The sequence below is a fragment of the Leptodactylus fuscus genome, chromosome 5 (genome assembly GCF_031893055.1).
Source record: "Leptodactylus fuscus isolate aLepFus1 chromosome 5, aLepFus1.hap2, whole genome shotgun sequence".
NCBI classification, from domain to species: Eukaryota; Metazoa; Chordata; class Amphibia; order Anura; family Leptodactylidae; genus Leptodactylus; species Leptodactylus fuscus.
In genome coordinates, this window is record NC_134269.1 from 191,053,121 (window position 1) to 191,069,613 (window position 16,493).

Sequence of the window (16,493 nt, forward strand, 5' to 3'; positions counted from 1 at the left end):
CCTGTGATCACAGAGATGTAAGCACTCGATTACAGGATCACACATCTATGTGTGCACAGCGCCAAGGGGTTCACTATTACTAATGTAAATATTTCTGAACATGAGCCAATGTATCATTTTAATTTGAACTTTTTTTTTCTTAATGGAGAAACAGGTTACACAAGTGGAGCCATGACATCATTATACAATGGTTCCATAGAATTAGCATATTAAGAATTGTCACTGTTTTCTGTAACAGCTTTGTTATAAATAAAGAATTGATAAAAAAAAAAAAAAAATGATGACATCACAATGGCTTAGAACCCTGAATGACAGGCTGATGATGTCACAATCAGCTTCTGTCTATAAAACAGGTGAAAGACCTCATCACATTCTCTTTTTTTCTCGTGTATCGTGAACGCTAGTTGTTGTTGCAAAACTCTGCTAGAAAGCTACACGCGCGAAAATTCAAACGCCCTCTACTGGAGAATACGGTAAGTTTCAACTTACACTATTGATGCGTCACAGTGATCAGAAGACAGTGATGGGATTGGTGGGGGATCCAAATGCTGAACAACTAAAAGTTTTAGGGTATCTAGCTGGGGTGGAGATACTGGAACCAGTAGTCCAATAGTGACTAAATGGCCACAGATTTCTGAACGCTGCTGCTGTGTGGTCATCTCCTGCAGCACTCCTCAAGGCCATGATGTGAATAATGGCAGAAGTACCGATATATCATAAGATAGTGAAATTCATAGGACCTGATAGCTTCAGGAAACCTTTAGGAAGACAGCTCCATCAAAAACTGTAAAATAAAGTAACGCCTTTTGATTTTCCAATAGCCCAGTTTATGTCGGGTTTCTGCTCTGGACTATCAGAATCTGAAATACCTGAAATAAATTTTATTAATAGGAATGAAATGTCGTCTAATCTTTTTCCATGTTGTGTCTCTCTAGTATTTATAGACTCAGGCCTGTAAATATGGCGTCTCTCCACGATGGCGAACAAACAACTCCATTGCTGATGGTGGATGAGGAAAAACAAATAGGCACTCATTCACATCAAATGGATGAAGAAAAAGGCTATTGCTCTGATCCGCAGGACACTCATGCGCTGACTGGAGTCTCCTACATGCGCTCCGTCATCACCGTAGCGATTATGTCCTACATAAGCCTTTTACATTACATTGAACGCTACAGCACCTCAGGTATGTGGGGGAGGGGTAAACGGTATTATTTCTGGTGGTGAGATTTATCAGGCCCATAGCAATGATGGTGTCTAGAATAGGTCACCCCCGGCCTGGGATTCTTACCAAATATAATGATCTTTGTGCCTGTTTATGTGCCCACCTATTACCACAGATCTGCCATAGCGTATAATGATTGTCCTCTCTCTTTCCATGTGACAGGGGTGCTACCAGACCTTCAAAAAGCCTTCATGATGAGCGACAGTGTATCCGGCTTGTTACATACAGGTATATTTTACCATAGAATCATATTCTGTAAATCTCCTGGAAACCGCCATTGTCAGGACTAAACCAATATTCCAGAGTTGTCGGTCAAGCTATTCACGGAATTCTTATGACATCATAGAAGAATAAGAATGTGAATATGGATCCCTATTGGTGTAGTTCAGAAAATGGCTGCCTGAAAATCTTTCTTGTTATCTGGACAGGATGGATTAAATGCAGGAGTTAATGTACTAACAATGTCCTTAAAGGGGCTCTATCGGCAAAATCATGCTGATAGAGCTCCACATATGCATGAATCGCCTTTAAAAAGGCTATTCAGGCACCGCTAAAGTTATATTAAACTACCCCCCCCCTTTTAAAATAAAACCCTAAAAAAGAATATGATCTACTTACGCATCGTGCACGCTGGGCGGGCATTCAGGGTGCGCCGTCTTCTTCATCCATGCCTCCTCTTCCTCCGATCCCATCCTCCTCCGGCGCTCGCGAACTGACATTGATATAAAAAAAAATGGCCTGCGCGCATACGCAGTAGCCGTAGTAGAAGCCGCATGCTACTGCGCATGCGCCCAGGCCATTTTTTTTATATCAATGTCAGTTCGTGAGCGCCGGAGGAGGACGGGACCGGAGGACATCTGAGGAAGAGGAGGCATGGATGAAGAAGACGGCGCACCCTGAATGCCCGCCCAGCGTGCACGATGCATAAGTAGATCATATTCTTTTTTAGGGCTTTATTTTAAAACGGGGGAGGTAGTTTAATATAACTTCTACGGTGCCTGAATAGCCTTTTTAAAGGCTATTCACGCATATGTGGGGCTCTATCAGCATGATTTTGCTGATAGAGCCCCTTTAAGCAATAACTTGTTCTGCTGACACATTGTTCTGACACTTTTTCTCCTTCTCTCCCCTTTAGTATTCATCGCCAGCTATACGCTGTTTGGTCTGGTCTTTGGCTATATGGGCGACCGCTGGAATAGGAAATACATAATGTGCGCAGGAACCTTATTCTGGTCCATCATGACCCTGTGCATCTCATTCATTCCCAATAAGGTAAAGATATAAATCTCAGCTACCATATATCTCTATGACCAGGTATACTTGCCATGCAAGCAAAAAAAAACAAAATTTTACAAAAAATTTTCTGTCCCATTTTAATTTTAATTTTTTTTACAGTATTTCCTGCTCCTTCTGACAATGAGAGCATTGGTAGGGGCCGGAGAGGCAAGTTTCTCCACCATCGCCCCCTCCGTTATTGCTGACCTCTTTGTGGCAGACCAGCGTAGTCGCATATTTGCATTTTTTTACCTGACTATACCTGTCGGCTGGTGAGTATCCTGTGTAAATATACAGACTTTGTGGAGAATTTATCACCGGACAATCTAGAAATTATAACAACTTCATTTCTCTTACAGTGGCCTTGGATATATTGTCGGCTCCCAAGTAGTCAGTGCAGCAGGTGGTGACTGGCACTGGGCCTTCCGGGTAAGTAAAAGACTATAATCTATTTCCTAAACTTGTCCCTGGTTGCTTCCACTTTGTGATGATCCCACTATTTATAGCTCATTTATCTATCTATGTAACATACAAAGTGTTTTTCCTCCACCACGCAGGTTACCCCTGGTCTGGGCGTCATTGCTGTCCTGCTTCTACTTGTCTTTGTGAAAGAACCGCCAAGAGGAGCCGCAGACGGGAAGAACAAAAACAGATCCGTCAGTTCCAATAACTGGATTTCGGATGTGAAGAAACTATTCAAAAAGTAGGTGTTTTCTGTGTAGTGGTTGTCGGCAGCGATCCTCCTTGTGTTTTTTATGATTATTAAATCCTTCTTTTTTCCCTCTCTACAGTCGGAGTTTCCTGTTTTCCACTCTCGGATCTGCGACTGTAGCGTTTGTAGCCGGCGCCATAGGTCTCTGGGCTCCTGCTTACCTGACACGTGCACAAAGCCTCTTACTAGAGAAGGAGCCTTGTCAGACTGGAACGTGCACCTATAATGACAGGTATGCATTTCTTCTTCCGGCGCTGTGGAATGACTTCTGTTAAGTGTCTTCCCTGATGATACATTAGATGAAGCTTTCATCATACTGCGCCTCATTAAACAAGGTTGTCTTGCATTTTCTTGAACCTTCTTTACTAACCTCTAACACTTTTCTTTGCAGTCTGATATTTGGCGTGCTTACAGTCATCTCCGTTATCCTTGGAGTTCTAGCAGGGGTGGAGATCAGCAAAAGAGATAGAAAAACCAATCCCCGTGCAGACCCGTTGATCTGTGCGTGTGGCATGTTGTGCTCCGCCCCTTTGCTGTTCTTGGCCCTGGTTCTGGCAGACATTAGTCTTGTGGCCACTTCTGTAAGTACCTGAGCTATAGATTGTTGTCAATATTTATTCCTTTGTTCAGTATCCTGGCTTTGGACAGGTTTAGTTTTGTACTATCACGTTCCAGCACTTTGTATTGCGCACTATATTAATTCCCCAAATGTTTCACTTCTGCAGGTCCTCATATTCATTGTAGAGACATTCCTCGCATTCAACGGGGCCCTTGTGGTAGAAATCCTCCTGGTGAGTTTTTTTATTATACTATGCAGTCACTTTGTACAATGGCTCTTGTTTTGTTGGTTTCAATGATTCCCTTCAGCCTACTCACAATAAATATCCATTTATTTCAGTCAGTGGTTCCTCCTACAAGAAGAGCTACAGCGGGGTCTGTGCAAATTTCTGTGGCCCACCTGCTGGGCGATGTCGGGAGCCCCTACCTCATTGGATTTGTAAGTAGTTGTTACATATGTTTTCCTGAATGTTGTATATACACATCACTTTTACCTCACTGGTTCCCTGTGTAAGCATGAGGCCCAGGTTGCAGAAAAGCAGCTTTTTTTGTTGTTGCAGACTTTGCTTCTTTCTTTTTAGCCAAAGCCAAGACTGGCAATGAAAGGAATTGGAAATATGTAGGAAGTAATTGTACTTTGTACTTTTGCTCAATCCACTCCTGGCTTTGTGTTTCCGTAATGTGCGCCTTATCCTAAAGCTGAATTTTTCTACCTCCCTCCATGTTTACAGTGAGCACTCACAAAATACATGTACAGCATTGAAACAACAGTATACACGCAGCATCTGTACAGTCCACATACAACACCCACACAGAATATACACACATAGAAATTATATTGAAACAATCTAGTTGTAACTTGCAAGCCTGACAGTAGAACACCAAAGACAAAACCTTCTGGTGCTAGATATTAGATTATCTGCTCCAGGTGGATGCCGCACGTCTCCAACTCCAGCCATTGTGTAATACTGGGGCTGCTCATAGTCTGTAGGATGGAAGCTCCTCCTCTAAATACGGTGCAGCGCTTCTGCTACCACATGGTTGTCTGGCCACCAGAGTTCCTAACAAGCACATAGCGGTTACTGTTGGAAAAAACCTTTATGCTTTTTTGTATTTTTACTCTTTACTAACTATACATGTATTATTAATCAAGTATGTATCACCTCTCATCCTCAGATGTCTGACCTGATCCATGGAGGAGCGGCCGAATCAACTCTATCAAGGTACCGCAGCCTGAAATACGCCCTCCTGACATGTGCATTCATGGAAGCTATTGGAGGAGCCTTCTTTTTGGTCAATGCCCACTTTATTGAGAAGGACCGCAAGGAGGCAGAAATGGAGTCTGAAGGTGAGTACAGAATATCTCCATTGTCCTCTCATTTCTCCTGCAGAATTATAATAGAGCCATGCCTTGGATTCTCATTAGTTCTATAGTCACAAATGTGAAATCAGGCATCTTTCTAAACATCTGCAGAGCAGTCCATGTCTTGCAAGATTTGCATGGCTCACTTCTGCTATGAATAAACACACTGCCTCTGTGATATAATATTAATCCTCTTCTCTTCATCCCTTAGACTAGCTCCACCATCATGATTACCACTGGAGGACATGAAGACCACCATATGAGGAATGACATGAAGGCCACCATATGAGGATGATCTGTGACATGGGCAAGCACGGTGGCTCAGTGCTTACTGCTTTCTTGCAGAGCTGGGGTCCTGGGTGGGTGAGAATCCATCCAAGGGCAACACCTGCAGTGAGTTTGTATGTTCTCCCCGTGCTTGCGTGGGTTTTCCCCGGGTACTCCGGTTTCCTCCCACACTTCCCTGACATCAAATGGGAAAATTTTGACTGAAGTTAATAAAGAAGTCAGTCATTCAGTCAAAAAAAAAAAATTAGTAGTGTACCTGAGTCTTTCTTTAATTCTTTACAGAACTTAATAGATCAAAGGATGAATAGTCAATTAATTATAAGGCTTTTCCTGGATTACAATAACCTGGCTGCTTTCTTTCAGAAATGGCACCACACCTGTCTATAGGAAGTGATGTGGGGCAGCAGGTCACTTCTATTGATTGGAAGGGGGCTGAGCTGCAATACCACACACAAACTATGAACAGGTGCAAAGCTAGAAGCTTAAGGTGTGGTCATTGACTCTTAGTCCGGGGCCCCATGTGACGGAAACACCGCAATTTCATGGCGTTTTACAGTAATGGCAAAGCGGATGGGATTCTAAAACCGGCATGGTTTTGGAAATCGCGGCATGTCAATTATACCTACGGAAACGCCGGCGGTTTCCCTATAAGTATAATTGTAACAGAAAGTCTGTGGAGGAAAACTCTGATGCCTCGCTGCCATGGTTTTTCCCACTGCACTTTGATGGTGCGGGATGCCGTGTGGGGCCTTAGCCTTATAGTCCACACATCTCAGGCCAGTTTACTACAGTCCAAGCCGTGTGCTAACATTTGAAGGCAGACTTCATTACAGTAACTGGAAAATACCATATAACAAGCAAAAACAGGCTGAAGTAGGTTCCCAGCGTTCTGACTTACATTTTATTCAGGGTATCTGACAACATACTTCCCGACCTTCAGTGAAGTTAATATATATGTCAATGAATAAAATAGCATTGTATCAGAATCTCTTTATAATTCGTCATAGACCTTTATAGCAATACTAAATATTATAGATAGCTTTCCTAGAAGAGTGGAAGCTGTTTAAGTTGCAAAAGGGGCCAAGTCTAAATTCATTCCCATGGATCTAGACTGAGAGCTTTTGTAAGGAGGGTCATGTGAGCTCCAGAAGAGGTGAGTATAAGTGGGAACAATTGAGCTACCCTGTTTCTCCAAAAGTGTGCCATATGCCATACCCTAAAACTAAGTTCTAGCTTGATTTTGCATGGTTTTTTAAGTAGACCTGAAATGTAAGCCCTACTCCAAAAAGTATCCTTAGTTACAGTCAGTGCCACCAGCACTAGGTTATGTCATTGACGTCATAGAGACAGATCCTAAGCTCACTGTAGCTCCCAACCATCCAGGACAAGTGCCCTGCTACCTCCTGCCACGGCAGGGCAAAATCTGTTCACCCATTCCCAAGTACCGCCTCCTGCATGGCATCCCCCAGGTCTCCCCCGCCAAGGCCACTACTACTACTTCGTCTGGAGCAAATAAAGATTCCAATTTGTTCTGGTGCCTGAAAAATAAGACCTACCCCAAAAATGAACCCTAGCCCTTCTTTCGTTGAAAAAATAATATAAGACCCTGTCTTACATTCAGAAAAACGTGGTAGCATGATTTTTTTTTTAGTAAAAATTAAGCAAATTTGGAATGTATAAGCCAACCATACCTAGCACGTCGTCATTCTCTATATAATGGGCAAGTAGAACGTATATTGAATCAAGTTTAACACCTTTGCATCACATTCTTTTTTTCACTTTTGCATTTTTATATTCAACTCTTCTTTCTTTAAGCCATATTATTTTGTTCACAGAGCTGTATGAGGGCTAATGTTTTGCAGGACAAATTCTACTTCATACTTTATAATAATATTCCACACAATGTTCTGGATATCTTGTAAAAAAAATAAATTCAAAATAAGGTGGAAAGAAACTGCATTTGTATAATTTTCTTATGACAGTGCTTACTATGCAGCCAAAAGGACATGTTCACAAATTTACAGGGAGGTGGACATGGCTATTGTTAACCAATGGAGACACATGTAATTTAGGTCTACTATCAAGAAATCTATAGGGTTTAGGGGTGCACTTGCTAATCACGGGGTGCAATCCCCTATATTTTATAGGATTATATATTTTTTTACATTTCCAGCTTGAAAGCAGATTTTTGTTCCTTCCAGTTCTGGTGATATGTGCATGCATGTGTAGGCCTTAGTGATATGAATGACCTCTGCACATGTTGAACTCTTATTTTAGGAGTTGTAGTGCATATAAATTTTTGTTTGGTTTCCACATTTAGCAACTTATATAATTTTTCTAAAACATTTTCTGTAAATCAAAATTGGATAGCGGTGCTTGTTCGTATACAGGACCAAGTGGCATTTTGACAATGCTGCAGGTACCTACTTTCAAAAAACATATAGGAATAAGGGGTTAGTATAATTTTTCATCATTGCAATTAGATTTTATTTATCCATCTCAAAACTGTGAAATTGCCCTGGCTACCAGAGGTGCAAAATATCCGGATACCCCTGGTTAAAATGGGTTAAAATCCACATGTATGTCGACCCAACAGTGATTTTTTTTTTTACGAAAGTTTGCCACAGATTTTGTAGAAAATATTTGCCACATTTGACCTATTGTAAGTGCAACAGAACTTATTTACTAGATAGTCATAATCTAGAAATCTTAGAAAAGACAGCACGTCAGGTCTATCCTAACTAGGAGACTCATGTACAATACTGCTTTTACTTTTCAGTTTTGTTTTTCTTAGAATGTAGTAAAATTTCAATGCGTGCCAATGCATTGAGGCAACTTTGAATTGATGCAAAAATTTCTGCAATTGTCCCATTTCATTGAATGGAATTTGCAGAAATTCATGGGCTTCCTACCAAAACAACTTAATTTAGACAAATATGTCACTCAAAAACTTTGCCATTTGTGACTTTGCCTTTCCATCTGTGTACTTAAAGCTGAAAGTCTGTACTTCAACTGCATTGGATTTGTTGTATTCAGAATTCATTGTGGTAATGTACAGAGCCAAATTTAGGTAAAATATTGTCTCTGTCCAAATATTTTTGAACCTAACTGTATATTCTTCAATAAATAAGTTTGCATAAACCTCAAAGTGCAGTATAAATAAGGGAGCTTCCTAGAAATAGGGAGCTACACTGTCTGGACAGGTGAACGCTAAACTACAATCATTCCATTGTCAACGCCATCCAATATATTAGTTTAGCTATAGGCCTAGTCCTGCAAGTATGATGTTTTCATCCAGCAAAATACTACAACGGATATACTGTATGGTGGACCCTATTACCCAAGATGACCAGTGATTTATAACCGATGAATCTCTATCCAATTGTCCGGATTACATACTTGGTCTATCATTACTTTCGAATCCATCTTTAGTATGTTCCTCTATTATACTATAGGACAGAAGAACACACTAAGCATCGCTGATATGATCCTGGACTTGGTAGTTTAAGGCCCCACGAGACCTAAATGCTGCAATTTGTCGTGGGAAAAATTGTGGGTTTTTTACATTAAGGGCAAAGTGGATGGGATTGTAGCAAATCCAATGCTTACATAGTTACATAGTACATGAGGTTGGATGAAGACATCAGTCCATCAAGTCCAACCCATAACCCTACAATCCCCTACAGTGTAGCCTTAAGCAGAGTTCCCAACTTTCTTGTATGAATCTCAGTTTGGATTGCTACATTACATAAGGGGTTCCATTAGGACATGAAGCTTCTCAAACCTTTCACATCTTTGGCTTTAAGAATATAGAGTAGCTAAAACTAATTTTTCTCAGATATCTAAGAAATTGATGTTCAGCTACTAAAATATGTAGGTGTCAGACAAGCCAATGATTTCTAGCTGCTTTTATATTCTGATTTTAGCTTCTTTCTTTTTTTCTCTTCATTTGCAAAACCACAGAGTTATTTAATATGAAAAAGAGTTGACAAACTGCTGTACATTTAAAGAAACAGATAAGAATATTCTACCCAAAAGAAAAGAAGTTAATGCAGCTACCTGAGCCTTGTATTTGTCTGGGGATGGAGCAACGGCAATGTGTGGTATCCCAAGGGATGCAGGTGTTATAGTAGGACCTAATGGGGGTAGTAGTCCCTCTGATAGATGAGCTTTAATAATGGTCACGGTAGCTGTAGTGGTGGTCCAGACTGCGGGGCACCTCTCATAGGACAGACAGCAAGTCAATTTTCAAAAGAAGGATAGCAAAAGACACAGTCCTTTGTTAACCAAACGTTTCTTTACTGAGGACTCTGATGAAGTGCCGCAATACCTCACCATGATACAGTCTCATGTACAATACAGCGGGTGCATGTGAGGAGACTATCATATAGTGCCACCATACCTCACAGTGATACAGTCTCAGGTACAATACCGCGGGTGCATGTGAGGAGGATTACCATATAGTGCCGCCATACCTCACAGTGATACAGTCTCAGGTACAATACAGCGGGTGCATGTGATGCAGGATTCCCTTGTAAGCTGACAGGTAATGGCTGATGCTGACACAACTTTCCTCAGATTTGGTATTTAGAGTATTGAGGAGACACAGTCACTGGACTCACAGACACTGGTGAATGGTCCTAGGAGACTCTGTATCTTACATGAGTTGTGAGAGTCACCATGTAGCTCCTAGGGTTTGGCAGGAGGAATCTGAAGGTTCTGCCTGGAGTTGGAGTAGCAGCAGGTGCTGTTACCTCACACACTACACTCTCCACAACATGGCTGCTCTGGTTTCCTTTCCCCTGCTAAGAGGAAGGCGGGGCTAAAGTCTCCACCCACAGCTTACTAGAAAGTTCTACAGAAGCTCGTGCTGTGTATGGAGTGATTGGGATCCTATATCACATGTACCTACATAGAGTGAAACATAGGTGGCAGCAGAATAGTACATGGCAATGACCACAATGTATGCACACAGGAAATACAGATTATACAATAGATAGTGATACTCAGTATTAGTATATTGTGAGAAGCATTACATTACAGAGCATACAACTATTATAATGGCAGGAAGGAGTGTACTGGGACACTACAAATGGAACAGATATAGGCAAAGACACACAGGGATGACGCTGCTGCATTTATCTCACCCAAGTACTGGAGTCACAGTCACGCTGCCCAGCACTGCTGGGTAATGTCATCCATACTACTGCTGCTTATGGTGGGCAGTACCTACTATTACTATATTACTATTACTATATGTGCAGTGCATGGGAGATATCAAAACAGCTAGTCTCCATTCTGGAGCGGAACTCAGGGACAACTGACAATTAAAGATCTAGAGGCTGATATTTCAAAATCAACATTTTCCACGATAGTCTTTAAGATCCCTGCTGACTCGGAGTTTGTACTTTTGACAAGGTGCATGCCTCATCATCAGTCAGACACAATCTCCAAGAAATTGTCAAGAAAGTGACAAAAAAAAAAACCTTAAGAAAAATCTGAGCTGTGTAAACAATTGTGACTTTTTCATGTTTTTTTCATGGTTTCTGGGCTATATACTGGTGTGTAGGCTATGATAAATTATCTCCATAAGTACTCATATTCCTTATGCACACCCACATACTTAAAAGACTCCTAAAATTACACTTTAAGGCCCCAAAACAGCAAGCCGAAATTTAAAAAAAAAAAAAAAAACACCACAGAAAAGACCACGGTACAAACGCAGCGCATTTTTTTTCCGCAGTGTTTTTCACAGAAAGTCCGCTGTTTTCCCTTTGCCGACTTTCTGCCCCTGCTATACCTACACAGAATACACCAGCGTAATGCACCCCTTAAATAAGCCAAAACAACATATACCTAGTAAATTTAACCCTATAAGTGCTTAACAGGAATTAAGATAAAATGGAGGTGAAATTTACACATTTGATTTTATTTTACTAATATTTTCGTTTAGCCCTAGAATTTGCACATTCACAAGGGGTTAAAGGAGAAAACGCATCCCACAATTTGTTATGCAAGTTCTCCCGACTACCATAGTACCCCACTTGTGGGTGTAAACTATGGACGCACCGCGAGACGGAGAAGGGAAGGCGCGCCAAGGAGCTTTTAGATGGCAGATCTGGCTGTGATCAGTTCCAGGAACCATGTCGCATTTACAAAGCCCTTGAGGAGTCACAACAGTGGAAACCTATAGAAAGTGACCTCGTTTTGAAAACCGCACCCCTCAAAGAATTTATCAAGTGATGTAGTGAGCATTAGTAACTCCGAAGTGAATGTGTAAGCTGTGTGGAGTAAATTGGGCACACCAAATCCCATTCTATTTTCCCACTAGCCCCTATGACACGGATGGGGAAGAGGGACATTCTGGGGGGTCAGCGCTGGTGTCTTCTCTGTAATAAGCTCTAAATATGGGGTGTCCCCTGAAAACGCTCGCACAGCTTATACATTTCCTTCTAGTCGCAGCCACTTATGTCCTAATGATTTGGTGACTTTTGGGATTTTTGTCTTCACATTGTACAAGCTAGATTTTTTTTTTTTTTTCTGGCAATGTGGCCATATGAGGGCTTGGTGTTTGCGGTATTAGGTGTACTTTTCAATGCCACCATTTTGGGGTGCCTGTAACTTATTGACTACATTTTATTAACTCTTTCTGGGTGGGATGTAAAAGGAAACATCAATTCTAGCATTGCTTTTTAGCATTTATTATTTTTCCCTTGCAGCGTACAGCATAAGTAACATGTTACCTTTATTCTGCGGGTCGGTACGGTTATGGCAATAACTCATGATTTTTTAATGCGTTGCTATTTGTGCAGAATAAAATTAAATTTAGGAGAAAAAAAATCTATTTTTGCATCGCCATCTTCTGAAAGGCATAACATTTTTATTTTTCGGTAGACAGAGCTGGTTGAGGGCTTATTTTTTGTGAGATGACCTCTGCTTTTTATTGGTACCATCTTGGTTTTCATCTGACCATTTGATTGCTTTTTATTGACCGTTCGGGTTAAATAATGTTTTCATTTTATTGTTCATGTTATTACGGATGTGGTGATACCAGATATGTAATGTTTTTTCTATTTTTCTTTATTTTACATAAAACATTTTATATGGGAAAATGTGATTTTTGGGGCGTTATTTATTTCTTATTTTAAACTTATTTAATCTTTTTTATAACTTTTTTTCTGTCCCCATGGGGGATTGAAGCAGTGATCTTCTGATCTCTGCTTTACTAGATGTACGCTGTAATATATGTGTATTGCAGTGTACAGGAAGCTGATAGCTTCATTTTGGCAGGATCAACCAGGTACGTGGAGGGGACGGCATGGGGCAGACCTGGGGTCACTGATCAGACCCCGGGTTGCCCACTACCAACACCGGCACCCCCTGAAACCATCGCGAGGGGTGCCGATCGGCACTATTACATACCGAAACCCCTGAGATACCGCCGGCATCTCAGGGGTTAACACCCGCGATCGGACCCGGTTCCGACCGAGAGTGTTACAGGGCATTGTCAGCTGTAACATATGGCTGACACTCGCAGGGCATGGTGCGCACACAGGTTCTAGTACTACGGCAGTTTCCGGGAAGTCCTTTCCCGGATTTCCAAGTATTTTTTCCACTTTCATAGAGGTTCTATTGAGTGTGGAAAGAGTCTAGTTGATAGGCTGTGATATTGGGGTAATACTAGGACTTGGGCGTGTTAGATGCCCCCAGACATGCTTCCCCTGCTGTCCCAGTTGCATTCCAGAGTTGTTGGCATCATTTGTTAAAGTGTCATTGTGGACTTGGTGACTCTCCTTAGTCAAATTTGGGTTTCCCCTGAAATGAGCATTTTTTCCCCATAGACTATAATGGGATTCGATATTCGGTCGAATAGTCGAATATTGAGGGAACACTCGATTCAAATTTTGAATATTTCACTACTTGCTCATCTCTAGTATGTATTGCAAGTATATTTTTTCAATACATATTTTTTGTATGATCTTCCAAAAGAACAGTGTATATAGATAGAAACAGGCAGCTACACATTATGGACAAGTGTCAACAACACCACAGTCATACCATTGTAAGAGCCATCCAATATGTCAGTCTAACCACAATTAGTAGCTTTAGGTACCAATTTTCTGAATAAATTTTATATCCTCTATTATATTGAGAGGACAGAAAATTGGCGGCCTGAAGGTCATGACCTTCTTCTTTACACTATGTGAATATCTTGGTGATGCAAAGACTTCTGGACTCTCGATTAGGCTAATCCTGGAGTGTTTCTAGCTGAGTAAGATGAGGATGAGAAATGTACAGTAAGACTAGATTTTGTACATTAAAACTTTATGTGTAGCATATGTTATTTAAAAAACAAACAAACAAAAAAACAACCTCCATGCCTCTGGCCCATAATGAACACTTCTGTTTAATAAAAAGCACCAGGGAAGGTGGGAGGGGATACAAATTTTTACTGCGTTTACCATGTGGTATTCGATCGAAATTGAATATGTCGAATACTGTAATATTCGATCGAATACCTACTCGATCGAACACTATTCGCTCATCTCTAAATACTAGTATCATCTTATATTGTAGAGAGTCTTTTGGGCCCCCTCAGGCTCCAGGGCCCGGTAGTGATTGCTACCTCTGCATCCCCTATGGCTACTCCCCTGGTCTCATTATTATCCCCTTGCCTCTACCTTAAATGCACTCCTCACAGAATTGGTGTCCCCTTAGTGTCACATGAACATATTGGTGCCTTTTCGCAGTATTACATTACATGGTTATCACATAGTAATAGTCTTCAGTCACTCACTGAACCCTGAGACCATATGGAGAGTATTTAACCTTGAGATACATGGAAATAATATAGGAAAGGAAATGTCGACACAACCTGATCACAACTGATGATAAATTTTGACATCAGTTGTAATGACTAAGACCAGGGTCACATCTGCATTGAAGTCTCTGTACAAGACTCTGCCACAGATTCTGCTTAAAATTGGCTTGAGAGTAAAGTCCTACAAGGAGGAGGTTCTCTCCGTCAGTTTCCGCGTGTAACTGCTTTTTAAACAAACACGTTTTACATCTTTTGGGTCCCCATGTGAACCCGAAGGATGGAAACCCGAATGCTAGTGTGAACCTAGCACAAGGGACAAACAAACAGATATGTGAACATACCCTAAGAAGAACAGACTTTATAATATCTTGGACATCATCATTGATATCCATGTGCCATGTCTGCTACTACAGCTCAGGTTTACTCACTTGCGTTCAGGGAAAGCGACTGCCTGCTTAGGTTTAGTGATTCATCTCGGAATTTGTGAGGTGGACTTGGTTGTAAATTTTCTGCAGATTTCATCCTATACATTGTGAAAGGGGAAATCCTTTTTAAGGAACCCATTAAAGTCAATGGGAGGCTTTTTGTAAGGGACACCAAATTCCTCACCATTTTCCTCTGTGTGAATGGACCCTTAGGCCCCATGTTTCGGGAAAAGAAACTTTTTGCGCCAAAGCCCGGGGTAGATTGAGCAGAAGGGAGAAGTGTAATAAATTCCTTTATATCCTTCATTCCTTCTGTAGCCACTACAAGGTTTGGTTCAAAAACAGCAAAATATGCAACAACAAAAAAAAGCTAAGTTTTCGCAACGTGGAGTATACATATTTATAGACTAACCTTTTCTTCATCAATATGTGTTCAATGGGGTCCAACACCCAGGAATACCACGGTTCATGACTGCCGCGGCCTCTTTCCTGTACCGATGTCCCAGACATAGGACAAAACTGCAAAACCCAGCACTGCCCCTATATGTATGGTGAAGAGAAGAGACCAAAGCTCTCATGTTAATGCTGAAGCCTCTTCAACCAGCTGATCTGTGGCGGTCCCAGATGTCAGACCTCTACCAATCACTAAGGTCATTAATATGTAAACCTATGAAAGGTCATTTAATGTGAAACGAGACATGTTAAAATCTCATCTACTGACACTACTACTATAATATGCTGCAGATTTCAAAGCCTATTTAGAAAGACAATCTGGATTATAACTGCTACATGTGAACATGGAGTATATTTACACGCAGAAAATTTGTTGCATAACTTCATACAACTGAAAATCCTGAAGTATGTGATTGATTTCAAGCCCTATTCAGATGAATAGGACAGTCATATAAATTCCTGCAACAAATCTGCTGCATGTGAATATACCCTTATGTCATCTCTTGTCTTACCTTCTGTCAATGTTTTCTAATGCATCTCCAGAGTCCTCCTCCAGCTGTGTCTTGTGGTAATATGAAGACAGATTCAGAAATGTCCTTTTATTTATAGCAGAGACATCAAAGCAACAAACATCACGCTGGATGAAGATGGTCACATCCGAATCACAGACAGGTTGGCACAAGATGCTCAGATGTCGTCCAGTAAGATCTATGGATGGATTGAACAGAGGTGCTCTGGGATAAACCTTACACCATAGCAGTAGACTGGTGCAGCCTTGTGATAGCTGTGTCCAAAATGTCATCTGGACATTCCCCATTTATCAGCTGATCCAGGAGGATGGAAGTCTACAAGTCACCAAGGAGCCAACACATCCATCATGGCTAGACGTAGACCTGAAAGATCCACTGACCAACCTGCTACAGAAGGATCCAGAGAGTTGTTTGGGTGTGGCAGGAAACATAAGAGACCACTCATTTTTTTGGAACCATCTGATGGGAGATGAGGAGAGTACGGCCTCCATGTAAACTATTCCACTGAAGTGAAGACTTATTGCCCATAGATTTATAGACTAACACACTATAGCTAGAACTTAAGGACCAATCCATTTTATAAGTCATGGCCGGTTTCACCAACGCATGTTAAACCTCCAGTTAGCTAACCGAAGTTAAAATTAACTAGCAGCTATCCGCCTCACCAAAGTCGTGTACAGGTACAGGTAGCAGCCAGTTAACTGAATGTCGTTTTTGTAACAAGCGTCGTAATTGGCAGAAGCAGTGTCACATGACCTCTTAGTTAGTAGTGACCTCAGGTTGCTGTGACAGCCGGGCCTCGCTCTGCATAATATAGGACACATGCAGACAGCAGGCCGACAA

The 16,493-nt window shown here is 41.3% G+C and overlaps 1 protein-coding gene across 1 annotated transcript; it reads left to right on the top strand.

Annotated features, from left to right (window-relative positions):
* The first annotated feature begins 1,036 nt into the window (after positions 1 to 1,036).
* On the top strand, positions 1,037 to 16,123 carry LOC142204586 (protein spinster homolog 1-like). The gene is made up of 14 exons (XM_075275901.1): positions 1,037 to 1,186; positions 1,388 to 1,453; positions 2,361 to 2,497; positions 2,621 to 2,772; positions 2,860 to 2,929; positions 3,058 to 3,203; positions 3,292 to 3,444; positions 3,604 to 3,793; positions 3,938 to 4,003; positions 4,111 to 4,209; positions 4,947 to 5,118; positions 14,330 to 14,459; positions 15,730 to 15,821; positions 15,945 to 16,123. Exons 1-14 carry the CDS (start codon positions 1,045 to 1,047, stop codon positions 16,121 to 16,123), a joined length of 1,794 nt encoding a protein of 597 aa, XP_075132002.1. The 5' UTR covers positions 1,037 to 1,044.
* Positions 16,124 to 16,493: the final 370 nt, after the last annotated feature.

Excerpts from the sequence above, each read along its gene's own strand:
- LOC142204586 (XM_075275901.1), top strand. The coding sequence starts at position 1,045 with ATGGATGAAGAAAAAGGCTATTGCTCTGATCCGCAGGACACTCATGCG. Across the intron at positions 1,187-1,387 it reads TGAACGCTACAGCACCTCAG|GGGTGCTACCAGACCTTCAA; the intron begins GTATGTGGGGGA and ends TCCATGTGACAG. Across the intron at positions 14,460-15,729 it reads CTCTCCGTCAGTTTCCGCGT|CAGAGACATCAAAGCAACAA; the intron begins GTAACTGCTTTT and ends TTTTATTTATAG.